The 23136-nt window shown below is 41.1% G+C and overlaps 1 protein-coding gene across 1 annotated transcript in view; it reads right to left on the bottom strand.

The window, feature by feature from the left end:
• The window catches only part of LVRN (laeverin), a 65442-nt gene that overhangs the window by 5930 nt on the left and 36376 nt on the right, over positions 1-23136 (bottom strand). The window contains exons 7-18 of the mRNA XM_032842247.1: positions 19644-19787; positions 19018-19083; positions 18838-18903; positions 18433-18605; positions 16024-16100; positions 15522-15661; positions 13460-13515; positions 10476-10629; positions 8740-8834; positions 6619-6726; positions 5376-5543; positions 4819-4956 (exon numbers count right to left, since the gene is read on the bottom strand). Coding sequence (XP_032698138.1) covers positions 4819-4956; positions 5376-5543; positions 6619-6726; positions 8740-8834; positions 10476-10629; positions 13460-13515; positions 15522-15661; positions 16024-16100; positions 18433-18605; positions 18838-18903; positions 19018-19083; positions 19644-19787 — 1385 coding nt within the window. The remainder of the gene's footprint in view (positions 1-4818; positions 4957-5375; positions 5544-6618; positions 6727-8739; positions 8835-10475; positions 10630-13459; positions 13516-15521; positions 15662-16023; positions 16101-18432; positions 18606-18837; positions 18904-19017; positions 19084-19643; positions 19788-23136) is intronic.

The raw sequence follows: 23136 nt of genomic DNA, 5'->3' as shown, positions 1-23136 counted from the left end.
ATATGAAAAGCTCCTCTTCAAAACTGCAACTGTTCTTATCTTTTTAAATGAGGTGGTTCAAACAGAGGTCAAGTACTTCAAATTAAGACAACTTACAAGGGGTAAGTAAATACGGAAATTACGCCCTTTAAAAAATAGTAATTAATATGGGATCAGTTTCAGAAACTCTGGCTAACCTACCCTGAGAACTTACGTAAAATTTTGTATTTGTATATGCTTTTTTGAAGGATCTATGTCTTTGAAGATTCTCAACATGTTGGTGATCATGGAAGGGCTAAGTACTCCAGCTCTACTTTCCCTCAAACATGCACCATGATTGAAAACTTCCCCTCTAGTTTCATGCCCTTGAATGTCCAACAAGGATCATGCAGGAAAAAACAAAACAAAACAAAAAAACAACAACAACGAAAAAACATAAGAAATATTGTTGCGGAAAAACAACAGATACATACCCGCCCAAAGCCTTGCTGTGGTTAAAAAGGTAAATAAAGACTTTGGGATGCATTAAAGAAGAAAGAAAATTAAAATAGGGTTAATGTTTTGGACTGAACAAGAAAGGGTTGCCATTCTGTTCTACTGATAATAGACAGTACACACGATTGACTGACTTCAAAAACGTACACTTGAAATTAAAAATTGCAACAGTTGATGTTGGCATAACACCTAAAGGTAAGAGAAAACGGTGTTTTTGGTCTTTTTTAAATTCTCCATGGTAACTTAAGCTGTGTCTCCTTGAGCAAAGGGAAGGATGAGACAGTCTCCATATAAACACTGCTGTTTCCATAGGCAGAGAGGACATACTTCTTAGCTCTCCATTTTTATTGGCCACGTATTAAAAGCCTGTGGAATGACTCAGGAAATCTGGCAAAATTTGGAAAGAAAGAAAGGAAGGAAGGAAGGAAGGAAGGAAGGAAGGAAGGATGGAAGGAAGGAAGGAAGGAAGAAGGAAGGGAGGGAGGGAAGGAAGAAAAGTAAAGGAAAGGAAAGGGGAAAGGGAAAAGGAAAGAAAGGAAAGAAAACTACTTAGGGCCCTATATGTGTGATTTGCTACCAGACGGAGGAGGAAGACTACCCAGAGAGGCAGGGCTGGGTTTGAAATGACCTTGGGCAATTTGTAAAGAAGGGACTAAGATATAGTGAGAAGAATCGTTCTGGAGAGGAAAGGGGATGCTGTGTGTTGAAGCACCTATCAGGGTCCCTGGCACACTTCATCTCTTCCTGTTCTTGCAAATTGCAAGAAGAGGTATTTAAGATTTTATTTATTCATTTGAGAGAGAGAGCGAGCGAGTGAGAGAGAGAGAGAGAGAAGGCATAGGTGGGGGGTGGGGGAGAGGCAAAGGAAGAAACAGGCTCCCCACTGAACAGAGAGCCCTATGCAGGGCTCAATCCCAGGACCCTAGGATCATGACCTGAACAGAAGGCAGATGCTTAACCAATGGAGCCACCCAGGCGCCCCAAGAAGAGTTTTTTTTGACAAAGAGAAGATTTGTCCCTCTTGTTGAGAGGTGATCTCTGAAATACTACTGCACAAAAATAGACACATTTCAAATAGTTTATCTGCCAGTGGCCAGATACACGCTAATTCATACAAAGACCAGAGCCAACCTGTGTCAGTAGAGTTACTGTTTTAAAAATCTGGTAACATTCCATGCCAGTGTGGTTACAGGGATTTTGGGCCACTCTCCTCTGGCTCACCTTCTGTCTCTCTCCTCTCTCAAATTTCCCCTCCCTTGTGATCCATTTCCCTGCCACGTTTTTTTTTTTTCCTGGGACAAGCGTAGCCACTGGGCAAGTACAGGGCCAAGGCATCCAGCCTGATCTAGGGACAGGTGGTGGGCACCGGCCCCCACCAGCCCCTTTGAGCTTGGGTGCACCTCTCCGTAACACCTGACTTCTCTCTGCTCATGTTCCTATTTCTCTGTTCAGCTATATGGTCCCCATTAGGAAACCCAACAGAGAGGAAGCGGGAATGTGTGCAAGTTTTCATGCTTAGGACTCTTGCCAGCATAACAGCATCTGAAGAAGAAATCAACGGTTTGGTGAAGAGGAACGGGGTAAGATTCCTTTTGGGTCAGTTGAGTTTGAAAATGATCATACTTTATTCTACACTCAGGTAAAGCTGGGTTTTCCTAGAGACTGTGAAGCCTACGTGGTTTTAAGAAAACCAGAAGCATGGGACTCCCGGGTGGCTCAGCCAGTTGGGCATCTGCCTTCAGCTCAGGTCATGATCCCGGGGTCATGGGATCAAATCCCGTGTCGGGATCCCTGCTCAGCAGAGAGCCTGCTTCTCCCTCTGCCTGCTGCTCCCCCTGCTTCTGCTCTCTTTCTCTGACACATAAATAAATAAAATCTTTAGGGGGAAAAAAAAGACTAAAGCACTTGACCAGATGATAGGACACAAACACCATTTCTACCGTCTACAGTAACAACTCATACAAGTCCAATGCTTCCTCTCTATCCACACATTTTTCCATGAGACCCATCTACAACTATGAGGCCAGACACATCTTTCCCTCAACTACAAGATGTCTTTGAGCTCAATGAAGTTTCCCTCCCTGGGATCGGGACTCAAAAGGTCATCTTTGGCCCAACAAGGACCTTAAATACTCCAGAGCGACCAGTGCAATGCTCCAAACATGGGAGTGAGGGGCAGGACCAAACCAAAGTTGTTTGCCTCCATACAAGTATTCCCAACCACAGTTTCAGATCAGGCTTCCTGGGAAGAAGGCGGAGCCTAGGTGAGGCGAGCAGATGTTCTTGCACTGTTGAGGACCAGAGTCTATGGCTCAAACACTTGACCAGCCCTGTCCCCTCTGTTCCAGAGCCCCAAGTTCCAGCCACCTCCTGTGACTGGTCCCAAGTCAGATACTCAGTCCTCCCCCATCCCCCAGCCCTGGCATTTCCTAACACCCTCATGGATGCAGAAGCTCATTTTTTCCCACTGCTTGTTCAAATTGCACTCAAGTCCCAGTCTTCTCTTTGGGTCCCTACACCTTCTCCAGCTCCTCTCTTATCAAATTTATCAGATAGCGTACCTTCATCACTTTATATCCCCAACGAGAGCTTAAACTACCTGGATCTTGGCATGGAAAGACGAGAACTTTTTATAGGTGAAAGAACCTTGGGATTGATCAAATACGCTACCTCTCAGCTTATACGAAGGGAAACCAAGGCCGATGTGTTAGCTAACAGGAAAACAAAAAACAGTTGTTCTAGTTACATTCCAGATGGGAGTTCTAGAGAATTCGGTTTCTCATCTGCTTCTCTCCCAGGGCAACCGATCTCCTGGCAAAATGACCCTCCACTTACATGACACAGATGGTAAGTAGCAGGATTACAGCCCTGACGGGCAGGAAAAAGCGTATGGAAATCTCTATAGATTTCTTTCTGCGGCGCTTCTTGGGGTCTTTTCGATGCTAGCATATACTGTGAATTTGCAAAAAGTGGAAGTTAACACAGACCGCTCCCAAACTGATGGGGCTACTGTTTTTCTTGTTCCTAGAAAGCTTATCAGCGTGTTTTATGAATGAGGCTCGGTGGAACATACTAGAGCAACACGAATTCCATAGCTAACTTGCTAGTAGTAATCAGTCACATTTCAGGAAGTTCAGAATGCCTTTTTCACATAATTAATGTAAAATTTAATTTGTCAGAGCCATTTGTGTATTTATCCTTTATGTTATCTTTATTAATATATGAAGACTGATAACATGCTAGTCTTCACATCAAATATACTGTTCAAATAAGTAATGATTTAAATGTTCTGATTTAAAAGCACTTTTTTTGGCATTGTAAAGGAGTTCAATAAACATTTACAAAAGAAAAACATTTTGTTCTGTAAGAGGGCCCTATTCATATATATATATTTTTAGAGATGGGGGGGTGGGTACATGGTGGAAGAGAGAGAGGGAAGGGGAGGGAGAAAGAGAAAATCATAAGCAGGCTCCACCCCCAGCACGGAGCCCTACAAGGGGGTTGATCTTATGACCCTGAGACCATGATCTGAGCCAAAACCAAGAGTGGGAATGCTTAACCAATGGAGCCACCCAGGAACCACCCCCTGCATTCACGTTATTACACATTTATATTCTAAATATATGTTCTCTTCCAAAAAGATAAACTTATTTACAAAATATATCTCCCCAGTTTACAGGCGTTTGGACCTGATAACAGATCCTTTCTATCTGCTAACTCTAGGATATGTAAGTACTTGTAGGACGTATTATTCTAGACTTTCCAGAATGTAGGATTAAGTCATGCTCTGGAAAGACCAGCCGTCAAAGAAAGGCATGCTGTCAGATTTTTACATGTTCATGTATATTTCACCCAATAGGGAGCTATGAAGCAAGCAGATTTAATCTTAAAAGGTGAGAGATATGGCCAGTTCAAGAATATGGAACCCAGATATGTGAAAGGTATCTGACAGGTAAGACATGAGCAACAGCCAGGCAGACATAGTGATGAACACTGCTATTTCTCAAAACACAGTGGTCTACCTCAGAAAATAAGTGAGTGGTTGGTGTGCACTCATGCCAATAAAAAATGACTTGCTCTACTCTATGTCTCTGATGACAAACTTCTTAATGGGCACAGTGGGGAAACTGAGGTAGGTATAATCCCAGGCAAACTCATTTTCATACAGAAAGCTAAAACTGAGGGTAAGTGACCTTCTCTTCCACAGATGAGATGAAATGCAAGAAATAGCATCACTTCTCTGGTCAAGGCAAAGGACTTTTGTGAACTAGCCCGACTAAGGCTGAGCGCCTAGCATAGAACCAATGACCTTTATGAAAGAGAGGTCTCGCATTTCCTTCTTACCTTTCACTCACAGCTTGCCAATTGTTGACTAGAAAGTCCTTTGCAATGTACCGGCCCACTTCCGAAGCCGCCACCACTTCAATGACATTTGTCTCATTAAAAGCGAAAGGCGATGCAGTAATGGCATACTCCATGTACCTACAAGGAAGCATTTGCAGAAAATAAATGTGCAGGGATGCCTGGGTGGCTCAGTCGGTTAAGTGTCTGCCTCGGGCTCAGGTCATGATCCCAGGGTCCTGGGATCGAGTCCCACATTGGGCTCCTTGCTCCACAGGGAACCTGCTTCTCCCTCTGCCTCTGCCTGACTGTACTCTCTCTTTCTTTCTGACAAATAAATAAATAAATAAATAAATAAATAAAATCTTTAAAAAAAGAAAATAAATGTGCAAACACTATCCAATAGAAAGAGTGAATTTCCACAGGTGGACCTAAAATTCTATATGGTGCTAACTCAGTAAGGCACAAACAGGTATTATCTGAGTTCCTGTTTTTCTCCTTTTGGTTCATTAGTTGCATTCCTCTACCAGGAACTTCCAAGACCAGTTGACGGTAATCACCTGTTGAGTATCCTTGGGTCTTTACTGCAGCTCATTGCATAAGCGAGTTGAATCCTTTCCTCTTCCTTTGTTTTATTAGCGTACATATTCAACAGGAAGTCCCATTCTTCCTCGCTTCCCAAGGCAATGCCATAACATAAAATGACACTTTTAATCGGAGAAGGTATTCTGTAAGGTAGAACATGCAATGATATTTCTCATAGTCGTTACGTTATGTATTTACTTAGGGTGTTCTACTTTTAGAAGGATATATCCAGAAAAAAATGTTGAGATTTCAGGTATGAAGATCAAAAGTAGGGCTCAAGAAAGTCAACTGCGAAAACTGTCATGAGCATTAATATTGCAAGAAAAGAACATCAGATTAGTTTAGAAGCTAAGGAGTTCTAAGAAAGAAGGAAATTATCATAGTTCAATCAATGTACACTGATAATTCAGCTTGGGTGCATATCTTTTTTTTTTTTTGAAGTAATTTCCATACCCAACATAGGGCTCAAACTCACAACCTTGAGGTCAAGAGTCAGATGCTCTACCGAGGGAGCCAGCCTGGAACGCGTCATCTCAGGTGTTACGATCACATTTCCTAAGAGTCCACCTGAGGTAATGCACTAAAGGTAATAGAGTAAAACCAGAAAGACAGTCTTTGTGTCAGCTCTCCATGGGAATACAAACTCAGAGAGAATGCACTCCTTGGACACACTTACATATACGTCACAGTAGTAAACCATCAAAGAACAACCAAAATAGGACTCCAGACACACGCAGCTGCTTCTTAGGAGATGTACTGACGACGAGCAGCCCAGGGTACAACTCACTGTGTAAATTCAAATCTACTGTCATAGATTCCACCTACTGTAGGTAATGCCAAAAAAGGGGGTGGGGTGGGGCTATTTGAAAACAAATAGGAGACAGACTACCCAAGAGAAAATCAAACCATCACTCCCAGAAAGAGAACATCAAAAAGGTAGAGAAATTATTGCTGTTGAAATAGGACAGAACTGGGATGCCTGGGTGGCTCAGTGGGTTAAGCCTCTGCCTTTGGCTCAGGTCATGATCTCAGGGTCCTGGGATCGAGTCCTGCATTGGGCTCTCTGCTCAACAGGGAGCCTGCTTCCCCCTCTCTCTCTGCCTGCCTCTCTGCCTACTTGTGATCTCTCTCTCTCTGTCAAATAAATAAATAAAATCTTAAAAAAAAAAAAAAGAAAGAAATAGGACAGAACCAAGGGCAATCCAAAGTGCATCTTACTCATTCTCTGGCTGGTTCACCCAGTTTTTGAAGAGTTCTCTTGACAGCTGAAGACAGTCTTCAAGGCCCAACCAGCAGGCCGTTTCAAAAAGTTTTTCCAGGGCTACTCTTAAAGGAAAGCACAAAGAAAAACATTTTGTTTTGCTACGTTTACCACACATATTATTTTTTCCTTTCTCCAACTGCGTGTGTTTCGTGAGAGGATGGGTTTATTTTAAAATCTCCTTCCAATAAGGAAAAAAAAATAGCTTTTGTGGATGGCAGACTTATTTAAGGCTCAGAGAAATACTTGCTGAGAGGCTCTCAGGCACCAAATAAACTCCAAAGACTGGTATTTTTTTGAAAGTCGGAAATAAATTATTGCCATCCTCCATCTCCCTCAAACACAAGCTGGAGTACACACAGTCCGCATCTGCTATCAATTTATTTTTCCTCCCTTTTTACAATAATTGCCTTATGAATAGAAAGAAAAAAGACTTGAGAGCATTTGATCTATACCCTGAAAAATGAAGTTCTTTCTCTATACATGGAAAGGAGAGGGAAGGGTTTCTTTTCTTTCCACAACGCGCTTTCCCTCGCTAGAACTTTTGTTTCTTCCTCTGCTCTGTCTGGCGAGTTATGTTCATGTCCAGATAAAGTATAGAGATTTCTGTTTTGTTTTGTTTTGTTTTGACAGCTGAGCAATGGTATACATTTTCTTTCAGAACAAAATAAGTTCAAAGGGATACAGTGAAAAACGGTAATTAATCCAGAGAAGCGATGTCTGGAGGCATCGCTCTCCATACTCCTGAGTCTCTCCAACTTGGATTCAGAGGTAAAGGAACTCAAACTGGCCATAAGTTTCCAGAAAATGCAAGAGCCAAATGGGGTTGCTCCACCCTCCATTTGCAACCTCGGCCCCACCTGACCTTCCGATAAGGAGAAGTAAGGATGGCCAAGGGTGGAGGACCTCCAAAAGACAGTTCTGAGCATTTCTACACCCTCCCTCTCTCTCCCTCCCCACCCCAAGTTGGATGCAGCAAGACAGGGTTCTCTACAAGTACACAATTCTCCAAGGTTCCTCGGAAGACAAATGGCCCTGGGAAGCAACCAAAAGTAGGTCACTTGAGTCCAGTTCAGGGGAGCCAAGGATATGGCTGGCTAACATCTGTGATGCCTGAGTGAGCACACTTCTGCCTTCCTATTCATGCACTCAACCCGACTGCCCACTGACTGTCCCACTAGTCCTCACTGTCTCCCATTTACATGTCTAGTCAACCCTGTGTCCTTCTAGTCACGTGCCCGAGCACGCAAATGTCTCCCTTCTCGGAAGGATACTCTTGAGAGAGAATAATCTCATTTTGTCTATTTTGTATTTCTTGCTCAGTCTGATTGATTTCAGCCTGATTTTGATCAGAGCTGTAAACAGAATTCCTGTACTGTCGCAGATAACAAATTCCCTCCCTAAACCTAGAAGTTCCCCTCCGGTACCTCCCACTCCCTACAAATCTTGGGTCACGGGAAGGTCAGGGGTACCGCAGCCTGATTTTTACCTTTCACCTCCTTCCCAGACCGCCAGGACAACAGGCTTACTGCCCTCACCAAACCAATAACATGGAAATCATTTGCAATACTTACTCGTGCTCACACACAAGTGACTGAGATATTCCAGGCAACTCCTCTCATATTTGTATAAGGAATGATAGAATTTTTGTCATTAATAACAAACAGAAGGGACTTTTTTCTCTGGTGGCCCTCCCATGCCTTCAGTTCATTGGTATAGGCTGGTTTTACTCAGTACAACGCCCTCACCAATGGCAGGACACACTCAAAATCTCAACCAGAAGCCCAAGATTTGAGAGGACAGAGCTATAGATTCCTGTGTGTCCATGTGTGGGCTCTACAGGTAAACTAAGATCCCAAACTTTTATCTCTGAGTAGGAAACTTGTAGCTCACCCATCCCAAAGCCACTTGTCTCAAGGAGCATGCAAAATCTCCCAGTTAAATCTTAAGTATCGAGATCTTCCTAATATACATCTGGAAACCCACCTCTTAACATGAACGATTTTATTCAGTTATAAACTGAAATGAATATAAATGGAATATATATATTCAATAGAGAAAAATAAAAAAATACTTACAAGGCTAAATAGTCATCTTGTAATGCTGCCGCGTTTTCACGGATGGTAGTTGAATATACATTCCATATCGAGGTAAGTCTCTTCAACAGATACTTCTATAAACAATAAGGAAAATCTATGGTTAGCTTTGGCTCGCAACACTGAATTTGCACTGTATTGCCCTCTATCTGAAAGGACAGGAATACAGGACTGACAGGTGTCTCCTGAGAAGTTGTCTTTCTTTGTTACGAAACGTGTAACTGGTTGATTTTGTTGGAGCCTCTCTTCGTTCAGGTTCCTCATTGGCACAAGGGAATTGCCAAGAATACCAATATTACCCTTTGGTGAGGACAAAACAATATCACATATGTGAGTACACTCCATGGCAGGTAGGAACTCGATAAATCATGGTTCTTATTACCATTTCACATCACCTGGAACATTTTCAGGTGTGTTCAAAATAGAGAAAGAAACGATGAAGGTTAAAACTGTTCAACATTCTACCTTAGCATTTCCATGCTTTGTATCTATACCTCCAAGAAAAATAAGGATGACTGATCTATGCTTCGGACAATTTTACGCCGTGAGTTGGAAATAAAGTTTCTTTGATTGAGCTCTTAGCTGGTGAACAGCAAGTTTATAAAAGTTATCCATTTAGAATACATCCCTAAGAACAAAGTAGATATTATTCATTGACATTCCTTAAAAACAAGTCCTAGGGCATCTGGGTGGCTCAGTTGGTTAAGCATCTGCCTTCGGCTCAGGCCATGATCTCAGGGTCCTGGGCTCCATGTTCAGCAAGGAGCTTGCTTCTCCTCCCTCTGCCACTCCCTGCCCCACTTGTGTGTTCTCTCTCTCTCTCTCTCTCTCTCTCATGCTTGTTTTCTCTCTCTCAAATAAATAAAAAAAAATTAAATAAAGACAAACAAAAGCAAATCCTAGTTATTACTTCTTTATCCAGAAGCAGGAATCAGAGTTTATCAATGAGCCACCTCAATCCCACACTTAAGTGTCTTCTTTTCTGGGTCACCATCCCCACACTCAAGGACATTTGGACCAGCACTCTGGACAGCTGAGGAAAGAAGTCTGGACCTGTGAGGTATTTGTGATCTCGCCCTCCATCAGCCCCAGAAGCTCACTTGTAATTAACATCTAGACCACTTTCTGGTTTGTTTCTGGTCCCTTACTCTCTGGGTCCCTTACTCCCAGCTGTTCCTTTGGTTTGCCCTTGAGCCATCTTTCTTATGATCACTGTTTAAGATCTAATGAAGGAAGTTTGATGATGTCCCATTGCTTGATGAATTCCTATTTCCCTCTCTCACTTGCCAGCAGCAAAAGCAGCTTCTAAGTGTTTCCTGGAACATACCTCTCTGGTGAAGCCCTAGTCCTATAGATCAGAGTATTTCAATGACGACTACAGGGTTGTTAAAAGTCTTTCTGTTTAACTAACCATCGTTCAGGAGAAGAGTTGCTGTTAGACAAAAAGCATACCATTTCCATCCACTTCTGGGTTCTTAGGGCACACTGTCACTTCACCAAGAACTAAAGACTTTTCCAAACTTCTCTCATACTCATTTCCTAGACCAGACCATGACTAAAGTATGACTAAGAGTAACCAGCCCTTCCTAAGAAAATGAATACATATTTAGAACTAATAGACTATGACTTTGGGGAAGGATGTGTTCCACAGATGCTGTCTAGATACAGAAAGAGGAAGAGAGGACTTTTTAAAACCACATAACAAAGAAGGAAATTACCTTTAATAACGGGTACATATCATAGCTGTTCGCATCAAAAACAAGATCCTTGGTTACCAGGTTCACCAAGACCGCATACCAGACTATGATTTCATCTTCTTCAGCAAGGTACTTGGTTAAATCAAGGGCTGTTTCAATCTCAATATAATTGTTTCTGTTTGGTTCAAAAAAATACACACTCAAAAAACCTCCACTCGCTAAATGATTTACGCACTTTCCATATTTGTTCCATGCTTGGATGCCTGGCTTTAAAGTTTGTGGAATCAGATGAGGAAGTCGAGAAGCAACATGGGGGGTTTGGGGAGGAGGGAAAGAATAAATGAAACAAGATGGGATCGGGAGGGAGACAAACCATAAGAGACTCTTAATCTCACAAAACAAACTGAGGGTTGCCGGGGGAAGGGGAGTAGGGAGAGGGTGGTAGAGTTATGGACATTGGGGAGGGTATGTGCTATGGTGAGTGCTGTGAAGCGTGTAAACCTGGCGATTCACAGACCTGTACCCCTGGGGCTAATAATACATTATACGTTAATAAAAATAAATAAATAAAATAAACGTAAAAATTTTTTTTTAAAAATAAAAAAAAAAGTTTGCGGAATCAGGAAGCTAGAGGTCTTAGTTCCTTGATGAGATGGGAGCCAAGAAATGCGGACAGCCCCCCAATTACAGTTTGGTATATTCAATTTTTGGAGACTAGAGGAAAATCCAGGCCAACTGTTGGACTGCTCCTAGGGCAAAAAATCCTTGTGTATTTCATACACATTGTTATGGGAGTACAATTTCCATTCAACAAGTATCAATTACGAGTCATTATCGAATGCTCTACCAGTTACTCGCGGGAACACGAACTAGAATGTAGGCCACGACTCTTGCTTTCCACTGAGGAGTTTATTCCTTCAGCGAGGAGCAGAGGCTTATGCATGAGAAGCTGTTCATGAGTCTGAGAAAAGCCAACGAATACAATAAAAGTAGCGAAGAAGGAAAACCCATGTGTGTGATGGTGAAGTCCGGGAAGGCCTCCTGGGAGGAGGACGGTGAGAAGGGCAGTGAAGGCTGGGTAAGATGGAAATGGATAGAGAGAAAGAGGAACGGTGCTTAAAACAAAGAAGATAAAGTGGGAATTTGTGTGAGAGCGGACCAAGCAAGCAACTGAGGCACCGGATTTCTTCAGTGTGGAGTTGAGAGGTGGAGCTTGGGAAATACGTGGGATCGACACTGTAGAGAGCCTTGAATGTCAAGATGAAGAGTTTTCATGGAGTGGGAAGGTGTTTAAATAATGGGGGGTGGTGACATCATGAAGTCGATGCTGAAAAATTTTATTGCCACTGTGCTGAAGAAGACAGAATGGAAATGAAAGGAACGGAAGGCTGGAAGCTAACGCAACAGGCTAAGTAAAAGAAGAGGGGGCACTTGGCTTAGCATGGAAGCAGTGAAGGTGGTACATAAGGTGGGAATCCAAAAAATATCCTCAAGAAAGAAGAGATAAGACAGGTTGGCTGGATGGCAGATGGAGAGAGAGAGAAAGAGAGGAGTCAAGGATATCTCAAGTTTGGGTCATGGGAAGAATCGTGGCACTCTGACAGACAGACAGAAACTGACAGCAGAAAAAATTCAGAGACAGAAAAAAAATCCGCTGTGGAAAATCCTGAATTTAAATGACCACGGGATATGCAGAAGGCAGGAGGGGACAGGTGGAGATGTAGACTTAGAAGTCATGAACATATCCCTTCCCAAAGCTTTACTGATTAGCTTGTATCTGCTGGGCATTCTACGTGCCCATAATAAAATCATCCCTAAAACCATAAGAAGGCATGAGCCATCCAAAGGAAAGAGAGAAGGAAATGAGAAAAGACAAGAGAGGTTTCCCCGAGGATGTGGTCAATAGTTTGAGAGTCATGGTGGTCCTGGAGAGGGGTTTCAGCAAAGCAGTGGAGCAAATGTGCTACAGGTCACAGAGGGAGAAGTGATACAGGAAAAAAGGACAAAATAAATAGACATTCCTTTGAGAAATAGGACAGGTAAATACAGAGAGAACACACTAGCTAATTTACTATACAGACTCTTTAATTTTATTGTCTAAAATTTAAATTCTAGACACATATGAATTACCTGAATGAAAACTTAGCACAGTTTCTACTGAATAAATGTAATAGAAATAAAATCTATACTTCTATAGTATACTAAAATACAGGCCATATCTCTTTAAAATTTTACCTATAGCCATCACCCTAGAGTAACAAAAATCACTTCAAAATCTCAATTGATAGTCTAATTCTAGCAATTCTTTTTTTTTAATATGTCAGCTATTTCCTTAATTTACAATATCACAGAAAAATACAAATGCATCTACAACCTTCCCAAATGTATCTGTTAATATTAGGAACCTTTATAAATGCAAGCCCAAATCACCTTTATTTTCTCCTGAGTTGTTCTTCTTGATGGAAATTTAAAAAAATAACAATTCTAATACTTTCTGTGATAATCCTCTAAATATTTAAACACAATGACCTTTTCCTCAGTATATCTTCTCTACTGCATCTTTTTAAAACTTCTCCTTTAAAGGGATTCCTTTTAAGATGCTGACTTACATTTTCATCTTATAAAACTGAAACTCGCTCCAGCATTAAACTAACTGCCCCATTCTGCACCCACCCCCACCCCCAACAACCACCCTTCCCTTTTGTCTCTCCAGGATTCTGACTACTCCAAGGAACTCATGTAAACGGAATCACATAATATTTGTCTTTTTGGACTGGCTTCCCTTGCACAGCACCATGCCCTCAAAGTACACCCATGATGATGTCCATTCCAGCAACTTCTATGTTCTAAAATTCCACTGCACCCACAGAACTTGATCCTAATCCGAATAAGCTGGGCCCTGTATATACTAAAGAAGCAATTTCACTGCACAGTGACTAGGCTGTAACATTTTATTACGTTCTCAAGGTACGCTTAAAAGCCAGGGGTGAAGACAACATACTCACTTAGACAAGGAAAAGGCATCGTCAATCACCTGCAGCCTGTGGATAACAGGAATGGCCTGCAAATTAGATCCAAATTTGTGCAGGAAAAGATGAGAGCATTGCTTAGCTACAAAATAATTTGCAAAATCATAACAGCATTTCAAGATCATGGTCGCTTATGAAGCCCTCTCGTGTGAATTGTCTCACGCTCAGAGAAATGGTGATCACTGAGGATAGTCCCCATGATTTATTTATTATACATCTGTTTTTGGTAAATGGTCCCTCTGGACATCAACCATAAGGCTTTCATCTGGCAGAGAGTTTTGCCAAAAGACTCCCTGAAAAAAATGGCATGGTGACAACAAAAACGGGATGTCATGTTGAATAGGCTCTCTAAAACAAGGAGTGTGTGTTCAATTGTGTTACACTGTCCATATTGCTGTCAGGAGAAGTTTTGGCACGGGAGACCTTAAGTACTCATTATTTAGCCCTATTTTGGTAATACTGAAGTCCTCTGAGCAGTGTCTTGTCTTGTCGAGATTTTACTAATTTGACCCAATGCCACCAAGAGAGCCCTGAGAATCATGGAAAGGCAGCAGTCCATTGCCAACCCAACTGCTTAAGCTTGGGCTACAGCCCCACGGCATGGCCAGGCCACAGGAACCTGTCTCAGCTGGAGGGGACTCAAGGGGCCCAGAGGCTCCTATCCCCTTCTTTCAACACCTCATGCATTTTCACAGGTTTGGTCTCAGAAAATCCATCATCATAACACTCGTTTTGAGCCTCTCAGCAAGCTTCAATCTTTCCTTGGTCTCATTTCTTTTCTGGCAGTAATAACACTTCCATTTTTCTAAGTTAATACTAATAACAGACATCCCCAGTCATGTAGTAGGAATAACTGACCTCAGTTTTTCAATAAGCAAGTCTACAGTGGTTGCAAGAAAATCATTGCTAGAATGGCATGGCCTTACTTCCGTGGCTTACAGTGCCCTCAGAAACCAGTAAGAGGGTAGCTACTCTGAAAAAAATTTGAAAATAAAATGTTACAATGTGTGGATTTTGGAAACTTATTCAAAAGCCTTATAATAATTTTTTAAAATTACTGAATATGTCCTGACAGACTGATCTGTGTCCAACCTCTGTTAAAGAGGATACATATATCACCTTATCTAGTCTTCACAATTCTTTATTTAATGCTGGTCTATCAAAACATCATCATATGGATGGGAAAACCAAGGCATGAACACAAGGGTATCAGACACAGAAGCCAAGCTCTGGACCGATATACCATAGGTCATCTTTTGCTAGAGAGGCCGCTAGATACTTCCAGAGAACTCTCAAAGATAGAGACACCAAAGATGTCTTTCAGTTCAACGTTCTAGCTTAAAGAATGGTGCCTCCATGAACTAACTGTCCAAGGTTTCATGGCAGAGTCAACTCTAGAGACACCAACGCCAGCATCCTTCTCCAACAATGGAGATTTGGTTGAATTCAACCAATCAAAATCTGACCGACCAAAGCTAGCCAACATTTTAATATTTATATATGGCAGAATGACTTATGTTTGGTGATAAAGTAGTATTAGAGTCTATTGATATTTTGTGGCTTAAATTCTCCAAGGGAGAGTAAGAACATAATTTTTTAAAAATTCACACTTCCTAGCATAGACTGGGTGCCCATGATGGGCTTAGAAATTGTAAGCGTAAATTTACCTACATTGTATCTAATCCTCATGGTAAGTAACAAAGCTGTATATTATTCCCATCTAAAGTGAAGACATGGAAACAGAACATTCAGGTAACTTGTCTGAGATCATAAAACTAATGGTGAGTAGGAAAATGTATTCTGATTTTTACCCAGAAAGGCAAAACGGTTGAAGGAGAATGATATTAATGTTCAAAAGCACAATACATTGAACCTAAATCTGCCCTTTCTAAGAATGAGGGGAGAAAAATCCAGTATGGTTTAGGGTGAGAGACGGCAGTTAGGGCAAAGTCTCCTCTCACCAGAGAGGTTTATGAAAGCCTGACTCAAGAGTACATTATGAATGACATTTAGTAACAGGTAGAAAAAGCCACCTTACCTTAGGATCTTTTTCAAGCTGTTGATTTAGCTTCTTCCAACCTAATTGATCATAGTTAACTCTGTAATATCCAGTCATATTCAAATTTAGAATCACCCAGTCATGATCAGAAGCCGAAACTTGCATTTCGGGGAATATTTCTACAAAGGGATATGGGAAAGGTGTGAAATGGGGCACCTAAAAAATTTTTCCGGTTCATATTTATACTCTATCCTCTTAATCCTCAACAATGAACCTAATAATCCAAAAAAAGTAAAAGAATTCTAAAATAGATACTGATCATACCACATAATTGTATTTTTTCACATATAATGGTTTTTGATTAGAAAATTTTCTTTAAAGCTCTATGTTAGATAAGACAAGAATGATATAATATTTTAGTTTTAAGCAAGACAGCTTTTCAAAGGCTCTCTGCTCCAACATTTTATTCTCTGCCTTTATATATGTGTGTAATATATATTCATGCATATATGTGAAGATATTTTAAAAATCTGTTACTTACTGCTGCTTTTATCTAGCCAGACTAGAGACTGTGTAATTCCATTTTTTATCCAAAGAATAGGTACAATCCATGTGTCACTTATTAGGAAGAAACCAAAAATTCAATTAATTTTCATACATAAGATATAAACTCTGAGCCCATATTAACTGAGATGATAAAATGACAGACGGGACTCAAATTCTTTGGTTTTTCACTCTGGATAGGCAAGGGTTTGCTCTTAGGATTATTCACTGTTGTTTTTTCTTTTTTTTACAGATTTTATTTATTTATTTGGAAGAGAAAGTGGGGTGGGGGAGAGAAAGGGTCCAAGAGTGGGGTGAGAGGCAAAGGGAGAAGCAGGCTCCCTGCTGATCAAGGAGTCCGGTGCTGGACTTGATCCCAGAACCCTGAGGTCATGACCTGGGCTGAAGGCAGTCGCTTCACTGACTGAGCCACCCAGGAGCCTTTCACCGTTGTTTTTATAAGCCAGTTTTTCTTTGGCCATTTGTTTATTCTCTATTAGTCTGTCTTCTTCTTTACTTTTTCTTATAACTTAAGGTAGCTACGAAGACAATGTTGTATCTGAATTTCTTCCTTCCTTCCTTCCTTTCATTCTTTTTCTTTCCCCTTCCTTCCTTCCTCTCTCTTTCTTTCTTCTTTCTCCTTCCTTTCCTTTCCTTTATTTCTTTTAACCCTCTCTCTTTCTTTCAATCTTTTTCTTTCTGTATCTGAAACTCTCAAGACCTGTTTATATTTCAAGACCTGTTTATATTAAATTATAGCCACTTGGCCTCACTTGGGGGTTGTTCGAATGTTACAGACAGACCTAAACCCCTCTGTGCCAAGAGAGGCAAAAAGTAATTTCAGAAGAAAAAGCTTGCAAACATTTCAAAATGCCTTTCTGCCTCAAGCTTTCTCCCCATCTGAAAAGCGTTCAGCACGGATCAGATGATTCACATTTACTGAATGCCGACATTCTTCCCACATTGGTGGACGTGACCTGGAGGGACCAGACGACCACAGGAGGACATTAGTCATTGGAAGAGTTGCAGTCCTTGGAGTTTGGACAGGACTTGCAATCTTGCTCACATGCTCACAAGTCTGATTTCTCAAAGCCTTTGAATGGGGGGGTCTGTGTTGATCTAATCGCTAAGGCACCCATCTTCGCAAAAGTCACGGAATCGTGATGAGCACATGGTGCTGCACGGAAGTGGGGAATCACAACATCGTATACTTGAAACTAACAGAACACCGGATATTAACTAACTGGAATTAAAATAAAAACTTTTATTTTAAAAAATCACGGAATAGCAAAGTGAGTAGGGACATTCTGTTCTGTTCCTTTTCTCTGGGGTTTTAAGGAAAGAGCAGGATGTCCTCCGTATTTGGGAGATACTCTTTGAAAATCACTCCCCCGTCTGCGCTAATACTTAACCGCAGTGCGATGTGAACATCAGAACGCTATCCAATACACTTGAGCATAGTCTGACGAGTTAAGAAAGGGAAGGGAAGGAGAGAGGAAGGGATGAACACTAAGCTGTTTTAGGCTCAGCTTTTCATTTCCTTGTGACAACAATCCACTGGGACAGACGCTGTCACATTTACGTTACTGATAAGGCAGCTAAAACTGAGAGATTTTCTTTCTTTTTTTTTAAGATTTTTATTTATTTATTTGACAGAGATCACAAGTAGGCAGAGAGGCAGGCAGAGAGAGAGAGGGAGGAAGCAGGCTCCCCACCGAGCAGAGAGCCCAATGTGGGGCTCGATCCCAGGACCCTGAGATCATGACCTGAGCCGAAGGCAGAGGCTTTAACCCACTGAGCCACCCAGGTGCCCCAACTGAGAGATTTTCAATTAGACTTAACAAAGGTTTGAATTTTGGTGATGTTGATATTTAAACCCTTAGACTCTAAAGGCCATAATTCTAATCTGATAGGCATGGCTAGGAATACACACATACGCGTACCTTCGGACACGTGTGGAAATGTTCCTCTGGGGCTGGTGACCATTCAGTTCCATTTCTACTGAAAAAAGACAACTGTGCAGCAGGACCCCCTTTTCTCTTACCTGACAGGAGGCCAGCGTGATTCTATTTGACTGCCTCTCACTCAGAATCCTGAGTAATGCACTACTTCTGTCTGAAGGGCAAAGAGTGTACATAACCCCCAAAGCTTTGGTTGCTGACGTCCTGATAATGTGGGGGACAGGGCACTGTCTCGAATCCCTCGGTGCGAGTCTCTGGCCTCGTTCAGGACATCGGGGGCTCTGCCTCATGCCAGCACCCCAGGAATACCCCTCGCAGAGCACAGAGCCCACTGCAGAAGAGTGTGTACCCAGCCCGCCATCATGCTTCCTCACCCACAGGCTGCTTTCCATTGGATGGGAGCTCAACCCCAGGGAAGGTGAGGACAGAGCAACAAATGTACCTACTTGTGGGTTAGGAGAGTCTCGTTTTTAGCCTTTCCAAGATAAAATGGCTCCTGTTTGATGGTGCCAGTGGATACATTTAAGGTGACCACTGGAAAGCCACTCTGGTGGGTCCAACTGTCCATTATGCTTTTCACTGTGGCTGGCAAAAGGGTTTTATTCTGGTCATCGATGACCTGTTTTTAAAAAGTATCACAAGAGCAAATATTGACCATCAAAATCTTTTCAGGGGGCAGTCTCCCAAAAGAAACTACATGGCTGGCTATTCTATTTTTCATTTATGATATTCTGGGCCTAATTCAGAACTCTGCTCAACTCTCTATGTGAATGAGTCCTTAGTTCATTCATTCATTGACTCACTCATTCATTCATTCACTGAATGCGCATGTCGGGAAGTAGGACAATTACCATTTGAAAATGCCTCCATAGATCATCTTGCTCAGCATTTGAGTAAGAAAATGTCTTCAAATAGGACTGTAAAGAATGAAGAAGTTAAAAAGAATGGAAAAGTTAAGGTTAAAATAAATAACATGTCCCAAACAATTTATGTTTCCTGCCTTCTATGTCACAACAATTTTGTAAACTCACCTTGAGTGCACTGATAAATAAATTCTCATTCAGGAAGCTAGAAAGCATTCGGGCCAAAGACGCTCCCTAGGACAAGAAACAGTCCATTGTTTGAGCAAATTCAATACATTCCATTTTGATAAGCAATATCACATTCCATTTTGACACATTCCATTTTGATAAGCAATATTCTGGGCTTTTCTCCCAATTACATTACGTACTTCATTTGAATGTTTCGGTTATCCCCAAATATGTTGATAAAATAGTAGACTGTCACTAACTAATAGGTAAAAGTTGAACACATGCTTTACATATAAAGAATTCAGGATACACAAAATATTTTAAGCCGAGATGTTTACATGGTCAGAATAAATTTCCACCAAGCAGAAGGGTTCACCTTAAAAGTAACAAGTTGTCTCAGTGTTTTATAATGATGGATGGTACTGAGCACCTAACATGGGCTTGAATAATATTTGCTGGATGAGAACTGATTTAATTGCATTTTCTGAAATCCATCTGCTGAATAAAATTGTGATTATTTGTATCAAAGCCTGTGTGGTGTCATATTAGCCTACTATCCTTTGAATCCATTTTATGCACCTTATTGCAAGAGTGCAAAATAAAAGGCAATATATAACTGATTTTACCTTGTTGTAAGTAAACAAGTCAAAGAGCTCATTTATTTCACTGGTTTCTGTGAAATTTTCCGCCTTCAAGGACACAGCTCTAGACACCAGGGCGTGATCTTCACTGAGGACATTACGTAAAATGTTAGAAAAAAAGATCTCATTCTAAAAGGAAAAGATTGAGCAACATTAACTTCTTCAGTGTCACAGAAGCACAAAATTCAAATACTTTTCAAAAATACTTTCAAAAACGGAAACTGAAGAGGGGAAAAAAAATCATTCAGGTGTGCTCTGTGAGCTTCCTTATACCGAATAACTTAGGATTCCTTGAATAACAAAATATCTAAGATACTTCCCTTCCCATTTAATACCCTTCTTATTTCCATTTTTAAAAACCCCATTACAGAAGTCAACATGTTTTCCAAGAGAACTGTCTACATTTCCCCAAACAAGGTCCCCAGTCACACAGACAGGACCCTCTAGGGACTAGCATCTCTAGGTGATTTTAATCCTGTAGAATTGTATTGATAATTAGTAACCCCTTAAAATGGGTCAGTCTCTCTTCAATGAACATTTACAGACCAAAACGCACCAGATTTACCATTTTGATGATGCTATCCTAGTTTGTAATTGGAAATAAATTCATGGGCTGGATACGACAGTTTCTAGATCATGCATTAGGAAAAGGCAGTTTATTATATTTGAGTAAATACAGAACTCTCCAGAAAACTAGACCTCTCTCAGACACAGGACAAGGGCCATTTCTTTTTTGAAGGAAAGAGAGAAGGAAGACCAACATACAGCCAAAGAGGTGTGGGGCATGGCAGAGCCAAAGAAAGGATCGTGGCAAAGAAGCAGCAGAGACAGCAGAGCTGCAGAGCTGGGCGAACCCTCTCATAATCCACAAGCAGCCTCAACTCCCTAGTGACCGTCTCTGGGGTCCCCAAGTTGACTCCTTCGAATTCAGCCCACTTCCATTGGCCAATGTTCCAACCAACCCTCTCCTCCTCACATATTATTTTTCGACTTATTAACACCATTGATTAGGCTATTGTCCAACTTTGCTCTTCCAGAAACAAGACAGCCTTTCATCTAGAGCAACACATCTCCAACTGTAATGAGAATAAGGATCCCCTGGCAGTTTGATCGATTCATACATGAACACAGTTGGTCTCAGGTGGGGTTCTATACTTCTAATCGATTACCTGGAGATGCTAATGTTGTTAGTTTGATAGTCCCGCTTTGAGAAGCTAGGAGTGAGAGGAGACATCTGTGCAAGTCTGACCTGATTCATTCAGCATAGCTTTTATTAATTTAATCCTCAAGCATTCTTCAGAGTGCCTCACAGTTGACCCATGTATCCACTAAGTACAACGTGGAAAACAGAGGAGATAAAGAACACCCATATTCGTACATCTCCAAGACAGTCATCATTAGAATGTTAGCACTCTGTTTTTCCAATCTCTTTCCCTATGTATTTATTTAGATGTAAACACTTCTGTCCTTCTTACTTATTATGACGTATGTTTCAAAATTCTGATACTTCATCTTCATAACTATCTCTAAAGACGGCTGCTGCATTATAAATGAAACATACATAAATTGGATATAGTAAGCCAAATACTTAATAAGCCAAAACGTAATAGTGAAGATCACAGTGTGGTCAAATCACATATGACATCATTCTTCTCAAAGTAGAGCATATAACAACACTTCTGCAAAAGCAAAACATTAAAATAAATAAATGCAGGGCTGCAGAATGGCCCACTGAGGCCATGAACCATTACTGACTTCATCATCTCCCTATTAGCCAGGAATTTAAATTGCTTCCAGCTTCTTACTGTTTTAAACAATATTTTAACGAACACCTTTATGCATCACCTTTTCCGTGTTTTGTGAATTCCCTCTGTCCCCCTCGGAATAGATAGTCTGTCTCTCTTCTCCCTGCCTGGTGTAAGATCTTCTATTGTCTTCTTGGTGTCACTCTCATCACACAAGTTAACTGTGATGAATGGGACAGACACCTCTTCCTCAAGATCCCCAAGGTCTTTGTCCTCTGGGCCTCCCATAAGGTGACTCTTATACCTGCCTGTTCCAGTCCTGCTGGAGGGAAACACTTATATAAAAAGTGATAGTAGCCTTTTTAAAAATCGTATTTGGGCACTGAATACAGTGGTTGGAGAAAGTGAGTCTGCATAACCACCATTACTTTCTTCCTGCAAGCTGTAAGATTCTAGAGAAAAATATCTATTCTTATTAAATGTATTATTATCCTAAGAAATATAATAGTATTCATCATAATAAATTTACAAGGCATATCACTGTGGTTAAAAGCACAGACTTTGAAGTGCCTGGGTGGCTCTGTCAGTGAAGCATCTACCTTTGGCTCAGGTCATGATCCCAGGGTCCCAGGATTGAGCCCCGCATTGGACTCCCTGCTCTACAGAGTGTCTGTTTCTCTCTCTCCCTCTGTGTGTGTTCTCTTTCTCTCTCTATCACTCACTCTTTCTCAACTAAATAAACTCTTAAAAGAAAAAAGAAAAGAGCAATTGAGAAACTGAAGATCAAAAGAAATAACTAACTGGTACAAAAAGCGGTTAATTTTATTATCTTTGCTTCAAAATCACTAGTAATACATCTCCATCAAATTTCCCCAGATACGATAATACCTTAGCCAATTTCAGTAGTATTAAGAGGTAACTGATGGGGGTGCCTGGGTGGCTCAGTGTGTTAAAGCCTTTGTCTTCGGGTCAGGTCATGATCCCAGGGTCCTGGGATCGAGCCCCACATCAGGCTCTCTGCTCAGCAGGGAGCCTACTTCCCCCTCTCTCTCTGCCTGCCTCTCTGCCTACTTGTGATCTCTGTCTGTCAAATAAATAAAATCTTAAAAAGAAAAAAAAGAGGTAACTGATGGCTGTTAATGATATATTCCATTCAATTGAGAAAATAAAGGGTGAATCTAATTGTTTCATGGGAATGGAACTGGTTTTTTTATTGAACCCAAGCAGAGTTATTTTGGGATACAACCAAATTCTTTTATAAACAATTATAGATGACACGAACCATGCGTAAATTCTACCTCATAAAAGAGAGATACAATTTTGTTGCTACAGAGTATATGGAAAGAAATTTTAAAGACAACTAATGCTTTCTCTATGTATATAAAATTTATGTAAATGAAAAGAGTCATATAATGAACTCCCCCACGCACCCCATTAACTCTTGGGGGACAAGAACACTCCTATGTGTGTTTTCCGCAGAGCACAGTTGGGTGAAGGCATGATTGTAGAGTCAGAGACATCTGGAATTGAACCTCATCTCCGACACAGAGTAGCCATGAGACCTTGAACAACTTACTTAAAGCTCCTACACCTGTTTCCTCGACTAGAAGACAGAGTGACAACTACACTCAGATGATTGTTTTGGGAATCGAGTAAGATTATGTACGTACAAGACTCACACTATGTGGAACATAAGTCCTGAGTGCTCAGAGAACAGGAAACACAGTATTACT

Source organism: Lontra canadensis, unplaced genomic scaffold (assembly GCF_010015895.1).
Source record: "Lontra canadensis isolate GAN:19392208 unplaced genomic scaffold, GSC_riverotter_1.0 scaffold126, whole genome shotgun sequence".
Taxonomy (NCBI): domain Eukaryota; kingdom Metazoa; phylum Chordata; class Mammalia; order Carnivora; family Mustelidae; genus Lontra; species Lontra canadensis.
This window is presented reverse-complemented; position numbering and strand designations above follow the sequence as displayed.